This window comes from Scyliorhinus torazame, chromosome 6 (assembly GCF_047496885.1).
Source record: "Scyliorhinus torazame isolate Kashiwa2021f chromosome 6, sScyTor2.1, whole genome shotgun sequence".
NCBI lineage: Eukaryota > Metazoa > Chordata > Chondrichthyes > Carcharhiniformes > Scyliorhinidae > Scyliorhinus > Scyliorhinus torazame.
In genome coordinates, this window is record NC_092712.1 from 308717177 (window position 1) to 308737525 (window position 20349).

Genomic DNA, 20349 nt, shown 5'->3' on the forward strand with positions numbered 1-20349 from the left:
GGAGGTGTGATACTGTACATACACCCTGACTCACTCTGTAGATGTTCATCAGTGGAAAGAGGTGGAGTGTGAATGCCTCATGCCTTTTATAGTGAGATACCACCCTGAGTGTCCTGCCTGCTCATTGGTCATGTCCTGTTCTCTGTGTTCATTACCTGCCTGTCTGTGCCAGTCTGCATATCATTATCTGCATGTCTACATATCATGACATCGCCAACCCAAACTTCTCCTCCAGCACCCTCATACACGGAAAGCACCCCTCTATTAACATATTCCCCATCCTCTTAATCCCTGCTCTCCGCCATATCCGGAGCCCCCATCCATACTTACCGGGGCAAATCGGTGATTATTACAGATTGGGGACCAGACCGATGCTCCCTCTGCTCCCACATGTCTCCTCCATTGTCCCCAGACTCTCAGGGCCGCCGCCACCACGGGGCTGCTGGAGTACCGTGCCGGCGGGAACGGCAGAGGCGCAGTTACCAACACCTCCCCCCCCCCCCACAGACTGGTGCCCTTGCGTGAAGCCGCAGAATAAAGATGGGGAGACACCGAAATACAAACAGGAATCTCGGGAGGGCCGTCATCTTCACCATCTGCACCCTCCCAGCCAGTGACAACGGAAGTGCGTCCCATCTCCGAAAATCGTCCTTCATTTGGTATCAGGTGAAGGTTTTAAGCACATCTCCCTCAGTGCGGTTGTTCCGTGTATCAGATACCTATCCCCGCAGAAGGGCTGAAAAAAAATGATCAAGCAAAAGACGCAGTTAATATTTCCCCCTCCATTTTATTGTTCTATATATTGCTCCAGATTGTCACTCTTTCCCCACCGTGAGTCTCTCAGCCCGCGTTGACACCCATCTCTGCATGTGAGGAAAACTCGCTCCCAAAGTTAGAATGGTAACTGAAATCTGTCCTCTTGTTGTCTTTGCACAGGCACATGAAGATCCACGAGAAGGAGCCCACCAGTTCGATGGGCTCAAGCCCCCCCTCCCCCACCAAACGCCGTAGGCTCTCGGTAAAAAGGAAACTGAGCCAAGAAGAAGGGGAGACCAAGGAGGAAGAATGGCTCAGCAAAAAGGTACTTTGTGTGCAGTTTATGTTCCATTGGAAAATGCCCGCTTTTCTTGTCTTGGTCTGGCCATGATGAGAAGGCATCAGGTTGGCCGGAATTTAGGCCTCGGATTGGCCGGAATGTAGGCCTCGGGTTGAACCAGATCATTCAAAACCTCGGTGCCCCATTTGACTCCCAGCAGAGATCCTCCATCCTCTCCCATTGGGAAGGCTGCCTGTGTCTGCCTCGGTACCGCCACCCGCCTCCTCCCCTGGTTCCGTCCATTAGCTGCTGGAGCCCTCATCCTCTGCCTTTGTTACGTCCAGACACAACCAACCCAGTGACCCCCTCCTGACCGGTCACCCGTCATCCAATCTCCACCAAGTTAAACTCATCCAAAACTCTGTACTTCCCAGATCCTAACTGGCACCGAGTTCCGCTCGTCCCTCACCCCTGACCTCCGCTGACTGTCGGTCTGCCAAAGCCTCAATTATGAAATTCTTATCTTTGTGTTTAAATCCGACTGTGGCCCTCGCTCCTCCCTATCTCTGTTTCTTCTTCCAGCCCCATATCTGGATATCTGGATCCCTTCAATTCTCACTCTTGTACATCAACCAATGTCTCTTCTCATCGTTGGTTGTTCCTTCAGTGGCCTGGGCCCTAACCGCTGGAATTCCCTCCCTTAACCTCGCCACCTACCTTTTCTCTTTCACACCCAGTCACCCATCCTGACGTCCCCTTATCTCACTGATAACGCTGCCTACAAGCACTGAGAGATGTTTTGCTGTGTTAAAGGTGCTTTATAAATGCAAGTTATTGTTGTAAAAGGAAAACCGATGACAACTCCGATATACCGGAGTTGTTTATATTTATTCGCTTGATAACGTATCCTTGGCTACAGAACTATATCGGCAGGCCTCACTGAGATCGTGCTGACAAATGGCGTCGGCTACTCATCTGCTTTGAAATCAAACATGGGAACCCCCACCACCACTGTCGCTAACCCCCTCCCCACAAATGGCCCAGTGAATAACTGAGCCACCTAGACACAAAGGGCAGAACTGGTCAGGACCCCAACTTTGCTTTTGCCTGATTGGCCAACAGTGGCCCGAGTGCAGTCCAATTAAGGACGGTGGGCGGTCTCTCTGAGCTGGAGGTCCAATCCGAGGCCAGCCAGTCTGAAGGCTACAACAGGATGCCATGGAGGCTAAGCGCGCGAGAGGGAGGCCACTTCAAAATGGCCCTCTCTCCAACTCATACACGTTTAAAATTTGAAAAAATGTCCTTTACTCACTGCCGTGGGATGGAGCTGGGACCAGGAACCGGTGCACAGACCGGCCGGCAGTGCTATTTTTAATTCCCGCCCCCTTCCACTCTTGGCTCCAGTGGAGCCTGAACATCAGGCCCAAAGGTGTCTCAGAAGTGATCCCCACTTTCTGAATTAACTGACCCCCGTCGGGCAGCACTGAACGTCAGTTTGGCAGCTTTCTTTTTTTTAAAATTTAGAATACCAATTCTTTTTTTTCCAATTAAGGGGCAATTTAGCGTGGCCAATTCACCTACCCTGCGCATCTTTGGGTTGTGGGGGTGAGACCCACGCAGGCACAGGGAGAGTGTGCAAACTCCACAACCTGGGTCCTCAGCGCCACTGTGCCACCCCAGCTTGGCAGCTTTCTAACCAGCCTTGCTGGGAAGTATGCAGACATTTTCATTGGTGTGCTCCAGTCGAGCCCTGTATTAAAACGCACAGCAGCTGTTGGGGATTCTCATAACAGGAAATTTCTGGCTAATTTCAGCTTGGTACAGGTAGGGTTAATGGCTGACAGGTTTGGTACACTAAGAAAAAGCACCCAGTGATGCACGGAATGTACAAGCTGCGTGCGCAATTTGCATGGTAACCAATAAAAGATCACTTGTGCTTGTGATCAAGGTACACAGAGCGGATAATGTGCAGGTGCGTTGCTACATATCAGGCCTTATTTAGTCTTCCCCATCACAGAAATGGCTAAAAGGTCATTGGGATCCTGGGCTGTATAAATAGTACAAAAAGCAAGGATATTATAGTTAACCTTTATAAAACTCTAGTCCAGCCTCAGCCGGAGTCCCCTGCCCAATCCTAGGCACCACACTTTAAGAAGGATTTGAAGGCGTCAGGGAGGGTGCGGGAAAGACTTCCGAGAATTGTTCCAGGGATGAGGAACTGCAGTTGCGTGGATAGATTGGAGAAGCTGGGATTGATCTCCTCGGAGGCAATAATAATCTTTATTAGTGTCACAAGTAGGCTTACATTAACACTGCAATGAAGCTACTGTGAAAATCCCCTAGTCGCCACATTCCTGCGCCTGTTCGGGTACACAGAGGGAGAATTCAGAATGTCCAATTCACCCAACAAGCACGTCTTTCGGGACTTGTGGGAGGAAACCGGAGCACCCGGAGGAAAGTGGAGATTTGGTAGAGATGCTCAAAATCGTGAGGGCTCTGGACAGAGTAGATGGGGAGAGACTGTTCCTGTTGGCAGAAGGGTTGAGAACCAGAGGGACACTGATTTACGGTGAATGCCAAAAAAGAACCAAAGGCAACGATGAGAAAAAGCCTTTTTTCACACAGCGAGTGGTTAGGATCAGGAATGCGCGGCCTAAGAGTGTGGTGGAGGCAGGGTAAGGCATGGATTTCAACAGGGCATTGGATAATTACCTGAAGAAAATATATTTGCATGCTCAAGGAGAAAGGGCGGACGGGCTGCACGGTGGCTCAGTGGTTAGCATTGCAGTCTCACGGCGCCGAGGTCCCAGGTTCGATCCCGGCTCTGGGTCACTGTCCGTGTGGAGTTTGCACATTCTTCCAGTGTCTGCGTGGGTTTCGCCCCCACAACACAAAGATGTGCAGGTTAGGTGGATTGGCCGCGCTAAATTGCCCCTCAAATTGGAAAAAAATGAATTGTGCACTGTAAATTTATTTTTTAAAAAGGAGAAAGGGCGGGGAAGTGGGACTAGCTGAGTTGCTCTTGCAAAGACCCACGGAAGTTTGAAGGGACTCTTCTGTGCTGTAACCATTCTGTGATTCTATGAGGCAGTCATTCTGGTTGAAACCTGTCTGGGTGCTGAGAGTTAGCCTCGGGGTTTGGCCCTGTCTTTCCTCAAATGCTTCGGCCTTGATCCCTGAATACGGAGGGGTAGGGTTAAAATCTAGACCTTCGTTTCTTTTGCCTTTCCTTCCGGGGAGTGTTGTGATGTGGGCTCATGGAACTGCTGGAGTAAAATGAAGCGAGATGATTTGGTCAGGTAAAATTTAGCAAGATTACATTTGCAAGCCAATCGGAGCAAGGATATATTTTGAATTTCATATTTGCATCTTCTGCAGGATGCATAGAGGGCACTGTCACAGGAGTGGTTGAGTGAGCAGAGGGAGGACAGAATATAATAATATTGATGAAAAGAGGGACGTGCTGCTGAAACTTTTCATCTTGCCTCATCAGGACAAATGCAAGAATGCCAAATTTCAAACAATCACAAGCATTTATACTACAGGACAAAAGGATGCTGACTGGTTGGCAAGTCAACACTGATTGGCCCAGGCATTGCCACGGTGAACAATAGACTCCCCAAGTTCCTGCGTAATTCAAAAAAGGCACAAGGCTTGAACATATTCCTTTTGTTTGTAAAGAACAGGTCCCTGTGTATGTATGTATGTATGTATGTTCCTTCCAGTGAGTGTAAATGAGCCCACATTAAGACCTTGTCTGATTATCGTAAATTGTTATTGGTGTAGCTATTAACACACTCAGGATTGTTCAGCAAGTGCTGCCCATTCGCAGAATCGTTTCTAACATTTTGTTTTGAGTTTTGTGAGCTGTGGGCTCACCAGACTAATGCCAGGACTGTCCGGGTTGCCTCATGAGGAAAGGTTGGAGAGGTTCGGTTTGTACCCACTCGAGTCTAGGAAAGCAAGAGGCAACCTGATCAAAACCTTCAAGACCTTGAGGGGTTTTTGGCAGGGTGGACCTGGAGAGGATGTTTCCTCTTGTGGGAGAATCTAGAACTAGGGGGTCACTGTTTAAAAATAAGGCGTCATTCATTTAAGACCGAGGTGAGGAGAACTTTTCCTCCGAGAGTGGTGAGTCTTTGGAACTTTCTCCCTCAAAGGAAGCAGAATCTTTGAATATTTTTAAGGCAGAGCTGGGTAGATTCTTGATTAACGAGGGGGCGGTGACAGGTTATCGGGGTCGGTAGGAATGTAGGGTTGAGGTTACAAACAGATCAGCTACGATCTTAATGAACGGTGGAGCAGGCTCAAGGGGCCGAGTGGCCGACTCCTGTTCCCAATTTGTATGTTTGTTTGTGTGCACTCCGCCTATTGAATAAAATAAAACGGATTTCTTTAATTGGTCTCGTCTGAGCGTTGCTGATTGGGTCGCAGCCAATCTGAAGCATTCCCTGCCAGTTTCGATAGGGCAAACAACACTTTGCTCCTTTTCTGGGCGAATTGATTGAGGCGTGCTGGACACTGCGTAAGTTGTGAGGGTCACTGTGCAATCAATCAAATATTATTAAATAATAAAACTTTGTGAGCACCAATTAACCCCCCCCCCCCCCCCGGCGTTCTTGCCAGCCTCACTATGGCTCGTACCTGCCCCGATAAATCCAATTGCCCAGATTGGTAGGCCTGTACTATCGGGGTATAGTCACTGTTGTAGGAAACGCAGCAGCCAATTTGCGCAGAGCAAGCTCCCACACACAGCAATGCGATAACTCGTGCAGATAATCTGATTTCTGTGCTGTCGATTGAGCGATGATGGTTGGTCAGGGTGCTGGGGAATAGCTCCCCTGCTTGCCCTCAAAAGAATGGCTGCGGGATCTTTGACACCCGCCTAAGCAGCCAGCTTTAATGCCTGACCCGAAAGGTGGGGGGAGGCAGAGGGTGATAGTCGAAGGTTGTTTTTGTGACTGGAAGCCTTTGTCCAGTGGTGTCCCGCATGGGATCAGTGCTGGGTCCCTTACCGTTTGCAGTGTACATTAATGACCTGGATGTGAATGTAGGAGGTATGATCAGTAAGTTCGCAGACGTCCCATAAATTGGTGGTGTGGTGAAGAGTGAGGCGCAAGGCCTTCGATTACAGGACGATATAGACGGGCTGGTTAGGTGAGCAGAAGAGTGGCAAATGGAATTTAACCCTGGAAAGTGTGAGGTAATGCATTTTGGGAAGCACTCACGAGGCAAGGGAGTGGTGAATGGTCAGACCCTTGGAAGCACAGGGGATCAAAGGCATCTTGGTGTGCAGGTTCACCGATCTCTGAACGACAGCAGGACAGGCAGATAACGTGGCTAAGAAGGCCTATGGAATTCTTGCCTTTATGAAGCGAAGCACAGACTATAAGAGGAGGGCGGTTATGATGGAGCTGTTTAAAACGCTGGTTGGCCCCAGCTGCGGTACTGTGTACAGTTCTGGTCGCCACACTATCGGAAGAATGCGATTGCACTGGAGAGGGTGCAGAGAGGGGATTCACCAGGCTGTTGCCTTGGCTGGAGGGTTATCAAGAGGGACTGGAACAGGCAGGGGTTGTTTTCCCTGGAGCAGAGAAGGCTGAGGGGTGCAGAGCATACAACCAAGTGCTGGAAACTGGGATTAGAAAGTTAGGTGCTTGACAGTGGACAGGGGTCCTCTTTCTGTGCAGTAAAACGCTGCGACCTCTGATGGTATAGCACTCCCTCAGCGCTGCACAGGAGTGTCAAGCGTAGATTCTTATGCTCAAACCCCACGTGGGTTAGAAGTGAACTAAAGGCCGGTGTTAGCTTTCAGGAAGGGAACACTTTCCCATCTCAGGCAGGCTGTCGAGGAGTTAATTCCATCTTCCGCAGTTGAGTTGCCAAAGAGGCTTCGAGGAGGCCAAGGCGGGATGCGGGCTAACCCCCCCTTTAGTGCTTGATAAAAGAGAGAATGGTCATCCAAAGGCTCGGCCTTTATTGTTCCCATGGCGACAGGCATCGACTGGAAACTCATCAGGAGACACTTTGCCAAGAGTTCACCTAAGCTCTTACCAAATGTTCTGGGAATTCTCTGAGGGCTTTAGAAGTCAGTGCATTAAGGGAATCACCAGGAGATAGGGAACTGCTTCTTTATGGGTATCGTTCTCGGGGGGGATGGGATGGGGCGGATTCCCCATGACCTGGAGAGGGAATGGGAGGAGATCGCCCTCCCCCAGATCAGCAACAGCTAGAAGCGGAGAGAGGGGCAGAAGAAGGGCCCTCAGCAGGAGGCCCTCTCCCCTTGGGTTCCTCAAAGAGCACCACACCTCCATTCCCAAGGGCCAAGAGGGCCTGAGGATCGGGCTGTGCTTCACCTTGGAGACCGCCACTCAGATCTGTGACAGGACTTCAGTGCCTGTGCCAGCAAAGGCCATAGCAGCATTTAATCGAGCACACATCCCACCTCACAGTCCTCTGCCCTCTAAATAAGCGAGGCTCCTGAGGCTCTGTTACTGTGAGCCCCACTCCCTCTGTCCGTAAGCCATGTTGACATACGCCATTGCGTGTCAGACAGTGCACTCCACATTCCCTTCCCCTCAACAGAGTGAGTTAAAGGGAATCTTGTTTTGCAGGGGAGTTGGAAACGCTACCAGACGATCTTTGGAAGGGTGTTTGAGATGGAAAGAACTGGAAAGTACTGTTGCCTGGAGTTAATTCTTCCACTATCCCTGGATAACTAGGATCCTTGCCTGCCAAGCAGTGTGTCTGAGAAATGTACTGAAGGTAGAAACCCAGAAAGCAGGCCCCTCTATTTCCTTTTCCATCATTTCCTATGGGGTAAAGCTTTGCTTCCAGCTCAAGTATTGCCCCCCCCCCCCCCCCCCCCCCCCCCACCCCAGTAGCCTGACTGTCTGTATGTGTGTGTTTGTGTGTGCGTATGTGTCTGTGTGAGAGAGGGATAGAGTGAGCTGGTATCTGTGTGTGTGTGTGTGTGAGAGAGAGAGGGAGGGCGTCATGGTAGCGCAGTGGTTAGCACTATTTCTTCACTGCTCCAAGGTCCCAGGTTCGATTCCCGGCTTGAGTCACTGTCTGTGTGGAGTCTGCATGTTCTCCCCGTGTCTGCGTGGGTTTCCTGTGCATTGCCATGCTAACTTGCCCCTTAGAGTCCAAAAAGGTTAGGTGGGGTTACTAGGTTACGGGGATATGGTGAAGCTGTGGGCTTAAGGAGGGAGCTCTTTCCAAGGGCCGGTACAGACTCGATGGGTCAATTGTCGCCTTTTGCACTGTAAATTTTATGACTCTGTGATAGAGTGAGCTTGTGTCTGTGTCTGTGAGAGAGATAGAGTGAGCATGTGTCTGTGTGAGAGAGAGGGATAGAGTGAGCGTGTGTCTGTGTGTGAGAGAGGGATAGAGTGAGCGTGTGTCTGTGTGAGAGAGGGATAGAGTGAGGGTGTGTCTGTGTGTGTGAGAGAGAGGGATAGAGTGAGCGTGTGTCTGTGTGAGAGAGAGAGGGATCGAGTGAGCGTGTGTCTGTGTCTGTGTGAGAGAGATGGTGAGTGTGTGTCTGTGTGAGAGAGAGGGATAGAGTGAGTGTGTGTCTGTGAGAGAGGGATAGAGTGAGCGTGTGTCTGTGAGAGAGAGAGGGATAGAGTGAGTGTGTGTCTGTGTGTGAGAGAGGGATAGAGTGAGCGTGTGTCTGTGTGAGAGAGGGATAGAGTGAGCGTGTGTCTGTGTGTGAGAGAAGGATAGAGTGAGCGTGTGTCTGTGTGAGAGAGAGGGATAGAGTGAGTGTGTGTCTGTGTGTGAGAGAGGGATAGAGTGAGTGTGTGTCTGTGTGAGAGAGAGGGATAGAGTGAGCGTGTGTCTGTGTGTGAGAGAGAGAGGGATAGAGGGATAGAGTGAGCGTGTGTCTGTGTGAGAGAGGGGGATAGAGTGAGCGTGTGTCTGTGTGAGAGAGAGGGATAGATTGAGTGTGTGTCTGTGTGTGTGAGAGGGATAGAGTGAGTGTGTGTCTGTGTGTGAGAGAGGGATAGAGTTAGCGTGTGTCTGTGTGAGAGAGAGGGATAGATTGAGTGTGTGTCTGTCTGTGAGAGAGAGGGATAGAGTGAGCGTGTGTCTGTGTCTGTGTGAGAGAGACAGAGTGAGTGTGTGTCTGTGAGAGAGAGGGATAGAGTGAGCGTGTGTCTATGTGAGAGAGAGAGGGATAGAGTGAGCGTGTGTCTGTGTGTGTGAGAGAGGGATAGAGTGAGCGTGTGTCTGTGTGAGAGAGGGATAGAGTGAGTGGGTGTCTGTGAGAGAGAGGGATAGAGTGAGCGTGTGTCTATGTGAGAGAGGGATAGAATGAGTGTGTGTCTGTGAGAGAGAGAGGGATAGAGTGAGCGTGTGAGAGAGAGAGGGATAGAGTGAGCGTGAGTCTGTGTGTGAGAGAGGGATAGAGTGAGTGTGTGTCTGTGTGAGAGAGGGATAGAGTGAGCGTGTGTCTGTGTGAGAGAGAGGGATAGATTGAGTGTGTGTCTGTGAGAGAGAGAGGGATAGAGTGAGTGTGTGTCTGTGTGTGTGAGAGGGATAGAGTGAGCGAGTGTCTGTGTGTGTGAGAGAGGGATAGAGTGAGCGTGTGTCTGTGTGAGAGAGAGAGGGATAGAGTGAGCGTGTGTCTGTGTGTGAGAGAGAGGGATAGAGTGAGCGTGTGTCTGTGTGAGAGAGAGAGGGATAGAGTGAGCGTGTGTCTGTGTGAGAGAGAGAGGGATAGAGTGAGCGTGTGTCTGTGTGTGAGAGAGAGGGATAGAGTGAGTGTGTGTCTGTGTGTGAGAGAGAGGGATAGAGTGAGCGTGTGTCTGTGTGTGTGAGAGGGATGAAGTGAGCGTGTGTCTGTGTGTGAGAGAGAGGGATAGAGTGAGTGTGTGTCTGTGTGTGAGAGAGAGGGATAGAGTGAGCCTGTGTCTGTGTGTGAGAGGGATAGAGTGAGCGTGTGTCTGTGTGAGAGAGAGGGATAGAGTGAGCGTGTGTCTGTGTGAGAGAGAGAGGGATAGAGTGAGCGTGTGTCTGTGTGTTAGAGAGAGGGATAGAGTGAGCGTGTGTCTGTGTGTGAGAGAAAGGGATAGAGGGAGTGTGTGTCTGTGTGAGAGAGAGGGATAGAGTGAGCATGTGTCTGTGTGAGAGAGAGAGGGATAGAGGGAGTGTGTGTCAGGGTGTGAGAGAGAGGGATAGAGTGAGCGTGAGTCTGTGTGAGAGAGAAGGATAGAGTGAGCGTTTGTCTGTGTGTGAGAGAGAGGGATAGAGTGAGCGTGTGTCTGTGTGTGAGAGAGAGGGATAGAGTGAGCGTGTGTCTGTGTGTGTGTGTGTGTGTGTGTGAGAGAGAGGGATAGAGTGAGCGTGTGTCTGTCTGTGTGTGTGAGAGAGAGAGATAGAGTGAGCGTGTGTCTGTGTGAGAGAGAGGGATAGAGTGAGCGTGTGTCTGTGAGAGAGAGGGATAGAGTGAGCGTGTGTCTGTGTGAGAGAGAGAGGGATAGAGTGAGCGTGTGTCTGTGAGAGAGAGAGAGAGGGATAGAGTGAGCGTGTGTCTGTGTGTGTGAGAGAGAGGGATAGAGTGAGTGTGTGTCTGTGTGTGAGAGAGAGAGGGATAGAGTGAGCGTGTGTCTGTGTGTGTGAGAGAGGGATAGAGTGAGCGTGTGTCTGTGTGAGAGAGAGAGATAGAGTGAGCGTGTGTCTGTGTGAGAGAGAGGGATAGAGTGAGCGTGTGTCTGTGTGTGAGAGAGAGGGATAGAGTGAGCGTGTGTCTGTGTGAGAGAGAGAGGGATAGAGTGAGCGTGTGTCTGTGTGAGAGAGGGATAGAGTGAGCGTGTGTCTGTGTGAGAGAGAGGGATAAAGTGAGTGTGTGTCTGTGTGAGAGAGAGGGATAGAGTGAGTGTGTGTCTGTGTGAGAGAGAGGGATAGAGTGAGCGTGTGTCTGTGAGAGAGAGAGGGATAGAGTGAGCGTGTGTCTGTGTGAGAGAGAGGGATAGAGTGAGCGTGTGTGTGTGTGTGAGAGAGGGATAGAGTGAGCGTGTGTCTGTGTGAGAGAGAGGGATAGAGTGAGTGTGTGTGTGAGAGAGAGGGATAGAGTGAGTGTGTCTGTGTGACAGAGAGGGATAGAGTGAGCGTGTGTCTGTGTGAGAGAGAGGGATAGAGTGAGTGTGTGTGTGAGAGAGAGGGATAGAGTGAGTGTGTCTGTGTGAGAGAGGGATAGAGTGAGTGTGTGTCTGTGTGACAGAGAGGGATAGAGTGAGCGGGTGTCTGAGAGAGAGGGGGATAGAGTGAGCGTGTGTCTGTGTGAGAAAGAGAGAGGGATAGAGTGAGCGTGTGTGTGAGAGAGGGATAGAGTGAGTTTGTGTCTGTGTGAGAGAGAGGGATAGAGTGAGTGTGTGTCTGTGTGTGAGAGAGAGGGATAGAGTGAGCGTGTGTGTGTGTGTGTGAGAGAGGGATAGAGTGAGTGTGTGTGAGAGAGAGGGATAGAGTGAGTGTGACTGTGTGAGAGAGGGATAGAGTGAGCGTGCGTGTGTGTGAGAGAGAGGGATAGAGTGAGTGTGTCTGTGTGAGAGAGATGGGTAGAGTGAGCGTGTGTCTGTGTGTGTGAGAGAGAGGGATAGAGTGAGTGTGTGTCTGTGTGAGAGAGAGGGATAGAGTGAGTGTGTGTCTGTGTGTGTGAGAGAGAGGGATAGAGTGAGTGTGTGTCTGTGTGTGAGAGAGGGATAGAGTGAGCGCGTGTCTGTGTGAGAGAGAGGGGTAGAGTGTGTGTCTGTGAGAGTGAGAGAGGGATAGAGTGAGCGTGTGTCTGTGTGAGAGAGAGGGGTAGAGTGTGTGTCTGTGAGAGAGAGAGAGGGATAGAGTGAGCGTGTGTCTGTGAGAGAGAGGGATAGAGTGAGCGTGTGTCTGTGTGTGTGTGAGAGGGGTAATAGAGTGAGTGTGTGTCTGTGTGAGAGAGAGGGATAGAGTGAGCGTGTGTCTGTGTGTGAGTGAGATAGAGTGAGCGTGTGTCTGTGTGTGTGTGAGAGGGGGATAGAGTGAGTGTGAGAGAGAGAGAGGGATAGAGTGAGTGTGAGAGAGAGAGAGGGATGAAGTGAGCTTGTGTCAGCAGTGGCCAGGGATTGATCTTCAATCTGGAGACTCCAGGTCAGTCTTGGCGTGTTGACCGACCTATCTCCAGGTGACCTGCCCAATCTCTATTCCTGAAGCAACGTTAGTTATGCCAGAACATTTGAGATAGGAGCAGGAGTAGGCCATTCGGCCCTTCGGGCCTGCTCCGCCATTCTGAGTTTTTACCTCAACTCCGCTCCTCCTGAACCATTCCCATGACCCCTTCATGCCCGAAGGCCGAGCGACCTCACTCTTGGGCACGCTCGCTGGCTATGTGCCCCCCCCCCCCGCTCTCTGGTGCCAAGAATTCCCAAAATGTCTCAACCCTCCCGAGTCAAGACATTTCTCCTCATCTCAGGTTTAAATGGTGGACGCCTTTATTCTGAGATTGTTCCCCAGCCACCGCAAGCATTTTCTCAGTATCTAGTCAAGCCCTTTAAGAATTTGATATGTTTCAATTCGATCGTGTCGCTTTCTGCCCAATTCTTGGAAGTAGCGGACTAACCTACTCAATCTCGCCTCACAGGACAATCCCCTTGTCCAAGGAATCAGTCCCGTGAACCTTCGCTGTACACCTAAGGAGTTACTCGTTTGCCCATTTATCTCGTTGCTGTGTGTGGGAGCTTGCTGCATGCAAATTGATGGCCGTGCACCTCTACTCAACCCCATGGCCCCTATCCCACACCGTGCCTCTTTATCCAACCCAATGCCCTTATACATCCTAAGTCCATCCCTGTGGTTCTTCTTAGCCTCTATGCCAACTTAGTGCCCCTCTGCCCACCTCCCATTGCTGCCATAGCCAGTGCCAATTTCGTGCCCCGATACTCCGTGGAAAATCCCGCCCAATGAGTTTTGACAGTTCTTTGACAGTTTCAATACATTTATGCACGTTTTACGCACAATAATGTTGGCTTTTAACAATCGCGAAAGATGCCTTACCCCACCCCAAGGTATGTTAGGACCATAACTAAAAGGATACTGTACCTCTCCAAAAGTGTACCTTGGCTATCCGAATGCCTCTACCATGTTTTTACCTAGTCTAATCTGTACACTCTGGGTTCCACACTCCTGTGGAGACAGCTGACTATTTAAATGGCCAGTTGCCTTCATAAATCACGCATGCAGCAAACAAAGCCAAACTCCAGTCACCTCGCAAAAATAGGAAATGGAGTTCGGGGGCTGGACTGAGATTTTTGCTCATTTTTGCCTAGATGCTGAGCCTGGTCACTTGTGGCGAAATCTGGACCTCTTCAACCCCTCCCCCCACATCCCGCTTTCCCCTTCCACCCCCACCCCTTGCCACTCCCTCCTCCTCCTCTGCCCCGTGTTCTCTCCCTCCTCGTCAATGCCCATTCCTCCATTCACTCCCCCCTCTCCAAACCCCCCCTCTAACCTCCCTCACACTCCCCCCCCCCCCCCCCACCCACCCACTCCCCACAGCACTACCCCTGGCCCCGCTCTCCCCTGACCCCGCTCTCCCCGACCCCTTCTCTTCCCCCAACTCTCTTTTCTCTCTTTCCCCCCACTCCCCTCCCCAGCCCCACACTCTCCACCCCCCCCTCTCCTGCCTCCACTGTTCCAAATGGTGCTGTGTATTTTCCTCACCATTTTCAAGGTTTAGCCACAGGAGACAAATAGCAAGCAAGAGGCAAAGCCTGGGATTTGAAGCTATAAAGAGTTGAGCAGAAGAACATCCCCCCCCCTCGCCTACCCCCCCCCCCCCCCCAATCCCAACACCACCACCATGTTATGAGATCAGTTGAGTTCAAGGTGCTAATGCAGTAGTAAACAAGCCTATTAATTGCCTGCCATAAGACAAAGCCATCAACTTTCCTGTAACATTGAAAGAATGAGGAGAAATCTAGCCATCTCTCTGGTGTTCAGATGCAGAGAAGCTGTCACTTTATTGATGTTGAATAATATTACATTACATCGTGCAACAAAGGAGGATACTGTCTCCTGGAAGTGGCAGCTGGGAGGTGGGAAGGTTATTCTCTGTCCCGAATCTCCACCTGTCTCCCACTGAAGCCTTGAATTACAGTAATCTCTAGAAAATATACAACAGGCATATTACAGTCGAGCGCTTGCAGGGAAAAGCCTCCAGCCTTCAAAGGGGAAGCCAGCAAACTCTCGGGAGGCCAAAGGCCCGAATCGCTGTGCAGCCTCCAATCCGGAATCCTTTGCAAAGGAAGGCTGGAGACTGACGAGGTGCTTTTTTCCCTTTGTCGAGCTTCGTCCCGAGCAGCTCCGTGAGCCAGGACTCTGCGCTCTCTGGGCTGTCCCCAGGGACGCACAATAACATCAGCTGCTTCTGGAGGATGACACTCTTTGGTCCGGCCCAAAACCTGTTGATCTTCCAGTGCGAGGAGCTTGTCCCAGACCGAGTGTTGCAGACTGGCACATTCCAAAGCCCAGGACTATGCGCTGAGGGACCTGCTAAGTCTTGGGTCAGCCGTGGAAGACGTGCAATGGGGGAAGGCCGCTGCCTAAGGTCTTTCAGCCACTGTGCACAGAGGGGCTGGGAATTGTATAGAACCCCACCCCTCGGGTTGTATGACTTACATTGAATATACACGGTGAATATTACATGTATCAAAATTTTATTGAAACATCTCCGAGTGCAGAATGATCGATGCAGACAAGTTAAATACCATTGTTCCTTTTGTAATGACCATTATGAAATGTCTGTAATGTCCTTTCGATTGTATTGAAGCACCTCAGAAAGTGAAATATGGTCAATGTAGAAAACCTAAATGTTATTGCACTTTTGGTGGTGGCTATTTTGAAATGTCTGTAATGGTTATTTCAGATATTTTATGAATAAAGTATATATATTTTTTTAAAAAGTCACCGTGGCAGCGATATACTCGGGCACTATCCGAGCTGCCTCAGTGACGGGCGGTTCGCCAGCCTTGATGTGCGTCTCCGCCTTGATTCGGGACATCGGAGTTGAGGAGAAACCGTTTGGTCCAGAGGGTGGCGGGTGTGTAATCAGATCTTTGCTGACCAGCATGGACACAGTGGGCTGAATGGCCTCCTTCTCTGCCGTGAATGCCTGCCAACCTATATTCCGTGGTCACTGAGGCGGTGTTTCCGCGGCAGTGAAATTACAAAGGAGAGCATGATGTAGAGTGGGTCAGCGACTGAGGAAAGTGCCTTCAAATGTCATCGGGCAGGTGTGAAGCCGCTTTTCTCTTCCAGATGCTGACTGACCCATTGAATTTGCCAGTTTTGTTTTCCAATTGAATTTATTTTCCGATGATTATTTCCAGCACTGGCGACAGATCGGTAAATGCTGTAATCAAAGAAAGACTTGCATTTGTCTAGCGCTTCCTCCAGACGTCTCACAGCTTCCGCCAGTGCGGTACTTTTTGAAGTGTAGTCACCGTTGTAATGTAGGAAACCCAGCAGCCATTTTGTGCACAGCAAGCTCCCACACAGACAGCAATATGCTAATTGCCCAGATAGTCTGGTTTTTTATGTGTGTTGTTGTCGACTGAGGGATAAATACTGGGGTAACTGTCGTGCTCTGCTTCGGAATAGCACCATGGGATCCTTTACATCCACCCGAGAAGACGGCGGGGGGCGTCGGTTTGATGTCTTAAACAAAAGACTGCGACAGTGCAGCACTCCCTCTGTACCGCACTGTGGGGCGATGGGGTCTGCCTAGATTTTTGTGCTTAACGGAGTGGGACTCGAATCCGAAACCTTCTGGCTGAGAGGCGAGAGTGCTCCTAACTGAATTCCAGAATGTTCTGACTGAGGAAGTCGTATCTTTGCTCCATATGCTTCTCTGCTTAGATTTTAGTCATGTTTGGCAACCAGGAAATGGGCATTAGTAACGGGGAGGGGGAGGGAGGGGGGGGCACGTGCGGTGAAAGTGATTTGTTGGCTAAATCGATCTTATTGCTTACGTGGGTGCAAAGGTTGATGCTCTGGATCTTTGGCCTAAATTACCGCTGTGCACTTTAAAGGGGAAGTGGGTTTGACTGAATTATTTGACTGTCTTCAGTTTTGCATGGATGTGATACGATAGGATGCAGCTGTGAGAAGTATTGCTTAGTGGTGAGATGGTCGCCAGGGTGAAATCCTCCACAAAATGCCTGCCCCCTGAGCAGCTCCCACTGTAAAGCCTAATAATGAGCAGTGATGGATTGAGAATGATTAAAGTTCAGGTATCACTTGGTAAGCATTCATTGCTTTATCGCAAGTCCCTGGAGTTCACTTCCCCATTAGCTCATGATAATGTGTAAGGAGCACCCCCTGGCATGCTCGACGATGAAGGTAAACATTTCTCAGTCTACGCGGTGCCCGGTTTGCTGGCTGAAAGGCCATTATTTTTTTTATTTTTTTAGAATTTAGAATATCCAATTCATTTTTTCCAATTAAGGGGCAATTTAGCGTGGCCAATCCACCTAGCCTGCACATCTTTGGGCGAAACCCACGCAGACACGGGGAGAACGTGCAAACTCCACACGTATAGTGACCCAGAGCCGGGATCGAACCTGGGACCTCGCGCCGTGAGGCAGCAGGGCTACTGAAAGGCCATTATTACAAGGGCCTAGTGTTGTATTTCAGATAGGCAAGCGGCAAAGGCTGGAACTGGAGCCTAAGCTTTACCTACTTGATCAGCTTTTATTTACAGAGATGCAGGTTACAAGCACGCGCCTCCAAACCCGATAAAATGGCTCCTGTTTCTGTAAAACCTTCATTCCATCAGCCGCATTGGGCTTTCCTGAAACCATTGGTGATGGCAATACTTTGGGCTGGATTCTCTGGTCCCTCAGCCGCATGTTTTCACGGTCCCGCTTCCAGTCCTGCCTGGTGGTGTGTGATCTGATCTTCGTTGGAATATGATGGCGTCGGCATCTCAACTGATGGTACCACCAATGGGTCCCCAGAGATGGTGGCGCGGAGGAGGAGATGAAAATATAGTCAGTCCTTGCACGTGTGGATATGGGGTGTGAAGCTGACTATACTACCCTCCCTGCCCATGGCCGAATACGTCCTGACCCTCACCGGTATGGGCCGCAAGAGAAGGACAACCACATTGACAACCTACCCGAGGGCTCTTAACAATTCTAAAGGTTACCCCGTATGAAGCACTACCCATGAGCGAGGAGGGGCGATAATTGGGAGGTGAGAGATGGAAAACGGCAGCAGCTGGTCACTTAAAAGGAAATCCCGACTTGATCGTTTATTAATTTCCCTCTTTTTTTATTTTTCCCCCCTCTCCGTCTCCAAACACTCCTCTTCCCATCAAAAACAGAAACTACTGGATGCCCTCAGCATGTCTGACAGTATCTGTGGGGAGAATCTCTCGCTGTGTGGGTGCCAGGCGTGGAGAATCTCTCACACAGATGCTGTCAGACTGGCTGAGGATTGTCCAGTATTTTCTGGTTCCGGTTCCAGCATCCACAGTAATTTGCTCTTCCCATCTCCTGCCCAGGTTACCCGAGAGATTCCCTCCGATGAAGAGGAAGAGAAGAGGATCGACGAGGTGCTTCACTGTCCAATATGTTACAAGACTTTCATCTGCAAGTATGGACTGGAGACTCACATGGAGATGCACCCTGATTCCAGCCTCAGGTAAGATGATAGCTCCCCTCCTCCCCACGGTACCTGAGATCTCTGAATGGCTGAAGCCAGGATGCAGGGATTACCATTATTTATTCATGTTTGTCCTGTTTAGGAGTCTTAACTGGTTGAACAATCCACGTCCTGCTGGGCTGCAGAGCTTGAGAGCTCATAGCAAAAACGTGGCTGGTCAGCGCCTTGCGTTACCACAATGAGACTGCGCCCCCCCCAAACCACCACCACAAAACTCATTCCTTGAGCTCTGTTCTGTCTGTGCGGAGTCTGCACGTTCTCCCCGTGTCTGCGTGGGTTTCCTCCGGGTGCTCCGGTTTCCTCCCCACAGTCCAAAGACATGCAAGTTAGGTGGATTGGCCATGCTAAATTGTCCCTTAGTGCCCAAAAGAGGTTAGGAAGGGTTATTGGGTTCTGAGGATAGGGTGGAAGTGAGGGCTTAAGTGGGTCGGTGCACACTCGAAGGGCCGAATGGCCTCCTTCTGCACTGTATGTCCTACATGGTGTCCGAGGCCCAACCATCTTCAGCTGCTTCATCAATGACCTCCTTTCCATCTTAAGGTCAGAAGTGGGGATGTAAATTTAGAGTAACCCATTCTTTTATTATGATGGCATATTTTTCACTTGCTTGGATGAGTGCAGCTCTGACAACATTGAGCACCATCCTGGACAAAGCAGCCCATTTGATGGGCACCCCCTCCTCAAACACTGTGTCCCTCCACCACAGGAGCACAGTAACAGCAGTGCGTATCGTCACCACGCACGGCAAGAACTGAGGCACCGAGGCTCCTTAGGCAGCACATCCCAAACCCACGATCGCTAATATCTGGAAGGCCAAGAGCAGCAGATTCCTGGGAACACCACCACCCGGCGGTTCCCTGCCATGTCACTCGCTACCTTGACTTGGGAATATATCGCCATTCCTTCACTGTCACTGGGTCGAAATCCTGGAACTCTCTCCTTAACAGCACTCTGGGGGTAGCTACACCTCATGGACTGCAGCGGTTCAAGAAGGCAGCTCACCACCATCTTCTCGAGGACAATTAGGGCTGGGCAATGATACACTGATCGGGCCAGCAGCGCCCACATCCCGTGAACGAATATTTTTTTAAAATTACTGAGATCAGCTTTACATTCCAGAAAGCTATTAATTGAATGTAAATGCCACCAGCTGCTGTGGTAGAATTTGAACCCATGTCCTCAGAGTGTAACTGGCCTCTGAATTACTAGTGCAGTGACGTCACTAAGATGAGTGGTAAAGCAAAAAGTGCAGAGGATACCGGAAGTCTGCAGAGGGATTTGGATAGGCTAAGTGAATGGGCTAGGGTCTGGCAGATGGAATACAATGTTGACAAATGTGAGGTTATCCATTGTGGTCGGAATAACAGCAAAAGGGATTATTATTTAAATGATAAAATATTAAAACATGCTGCTGTGCAGAGAGACCTGGGTGTGCTAGTGCATGAGTCGCAAAAAGTTGGTTTACAGGTGCAACAGGTGATTAAGAAGGCAAACGGAGTTTTGTCCTTCATTGCTAGAGGGATGGAGTTTAAGACTAGGGAGGTTGTGCTGCAATTGTATAAGGTGTTAGTGAGGCCACACCTGGAGTACTGTGTTCAGTTTTGGTCTCCTTACCTGAGAAAGGACATACTGGCGCTGGAGGATGTGCAGAGGAGATTCACGAGGTTAATCCCAGAGTTGAGGGGGTTGGATTACGAGTAGAGGTTGAGTAGACTGGGATTGTACTTGTTGGAATTTAGAAGGATGCGGGGGGTTCTTATAGAAACACATAAAATTATGAAGGGAATAGATAGGATAGATGCGGGCAGGTTGTTTCCACTGGCGGGTGAAAGCAGAACTAGGGGGCATAGCCTCAAAATAAGGGGAAGTAGATTTAGGACTGAGCTTAGGAGGAACATCTTCACCCAAAGGGTTGTGAATCGATGGAATTCCTTGCCCAGTGAAGCAGTTGAGGCTCCTTCATTAAATGTTTTTAAGATAAAGATAGATAGCTTTTGAAGAACAAAGGGATTAAGGGTTATGGTGTCCGGGCCGGAAAGTGGAGCTGAGTCCACAAAAGATCAGCCATGATCTCATTGAATGGCGGAGCAGGCTCGAGGGGCCAGGTGGCCTACTCCTGCCCCTAGTTCTTATGTTCTCATGTTATCACTACAGCACCGTCTCTCCTGATCTTCTCCAAAATAGTGCCTTGGGATCTTTTCCATCCATCCAATGTGAGGTGATGCATTTTGGGAGATCAAATTCAGGTGTGAATTATACAGTGAATGGCAGAACCCTTATGAGCATTGACATACAGAGGGATCTGGGCGTTCAAGTCCATAGTTCCGTGAAAGTGGCAATGCAGGTGGATAAGTTGGTCAAGAAGGCAAATGGCATGCTTGCCTTCATCGGCCGGGGCATTGATTACAAGAGTTGGCAGGTCATGTTGCAGCTGTATTAAACTTCAGTTAGGCCACACTTGGGATGTTGCGTGCATTTCTGGTCGCCACATTACCAGAAGGACGTGGATGCTTTGGAGAGAGTGCAAAGAAGGTTTACCAGGATGTTGGTCTGGAGGGTGTTAGCTATGAGAGGTTGAATAAACTCAGGTTGTTTTCGTTGGAAAGACG

At 50.1% G+C, this 20349-nt stretch overlaps 1 protein-coding gene across 3 annotated transcripts in view; it reads left to right on the forward strand.

The window, feature by feature from the left end:
• The window catches only part of rreb1a (ras responsive element binding protein 1a), a 196123-nt gene that overhangs the window by 99519 nt on the left and 76255 nt on the right, over positions 1-20349 (forward strand). For all 3 annotated transcript variants that reach the window (XM_072510027.1, XM_072510026.1, XM_072510025.1), the window contains exons 6-7: positions 937-1081; positions 17580-17719. In XM_072510027.1, the coding sequence (XP_072366128.1) occupies positions 937-1081; positions 17580-17719 (285 nt within the window). The remainder of the gene's footprint in view (positions 1-936; positions 1082-17579; positions 17720-20349) is intronic.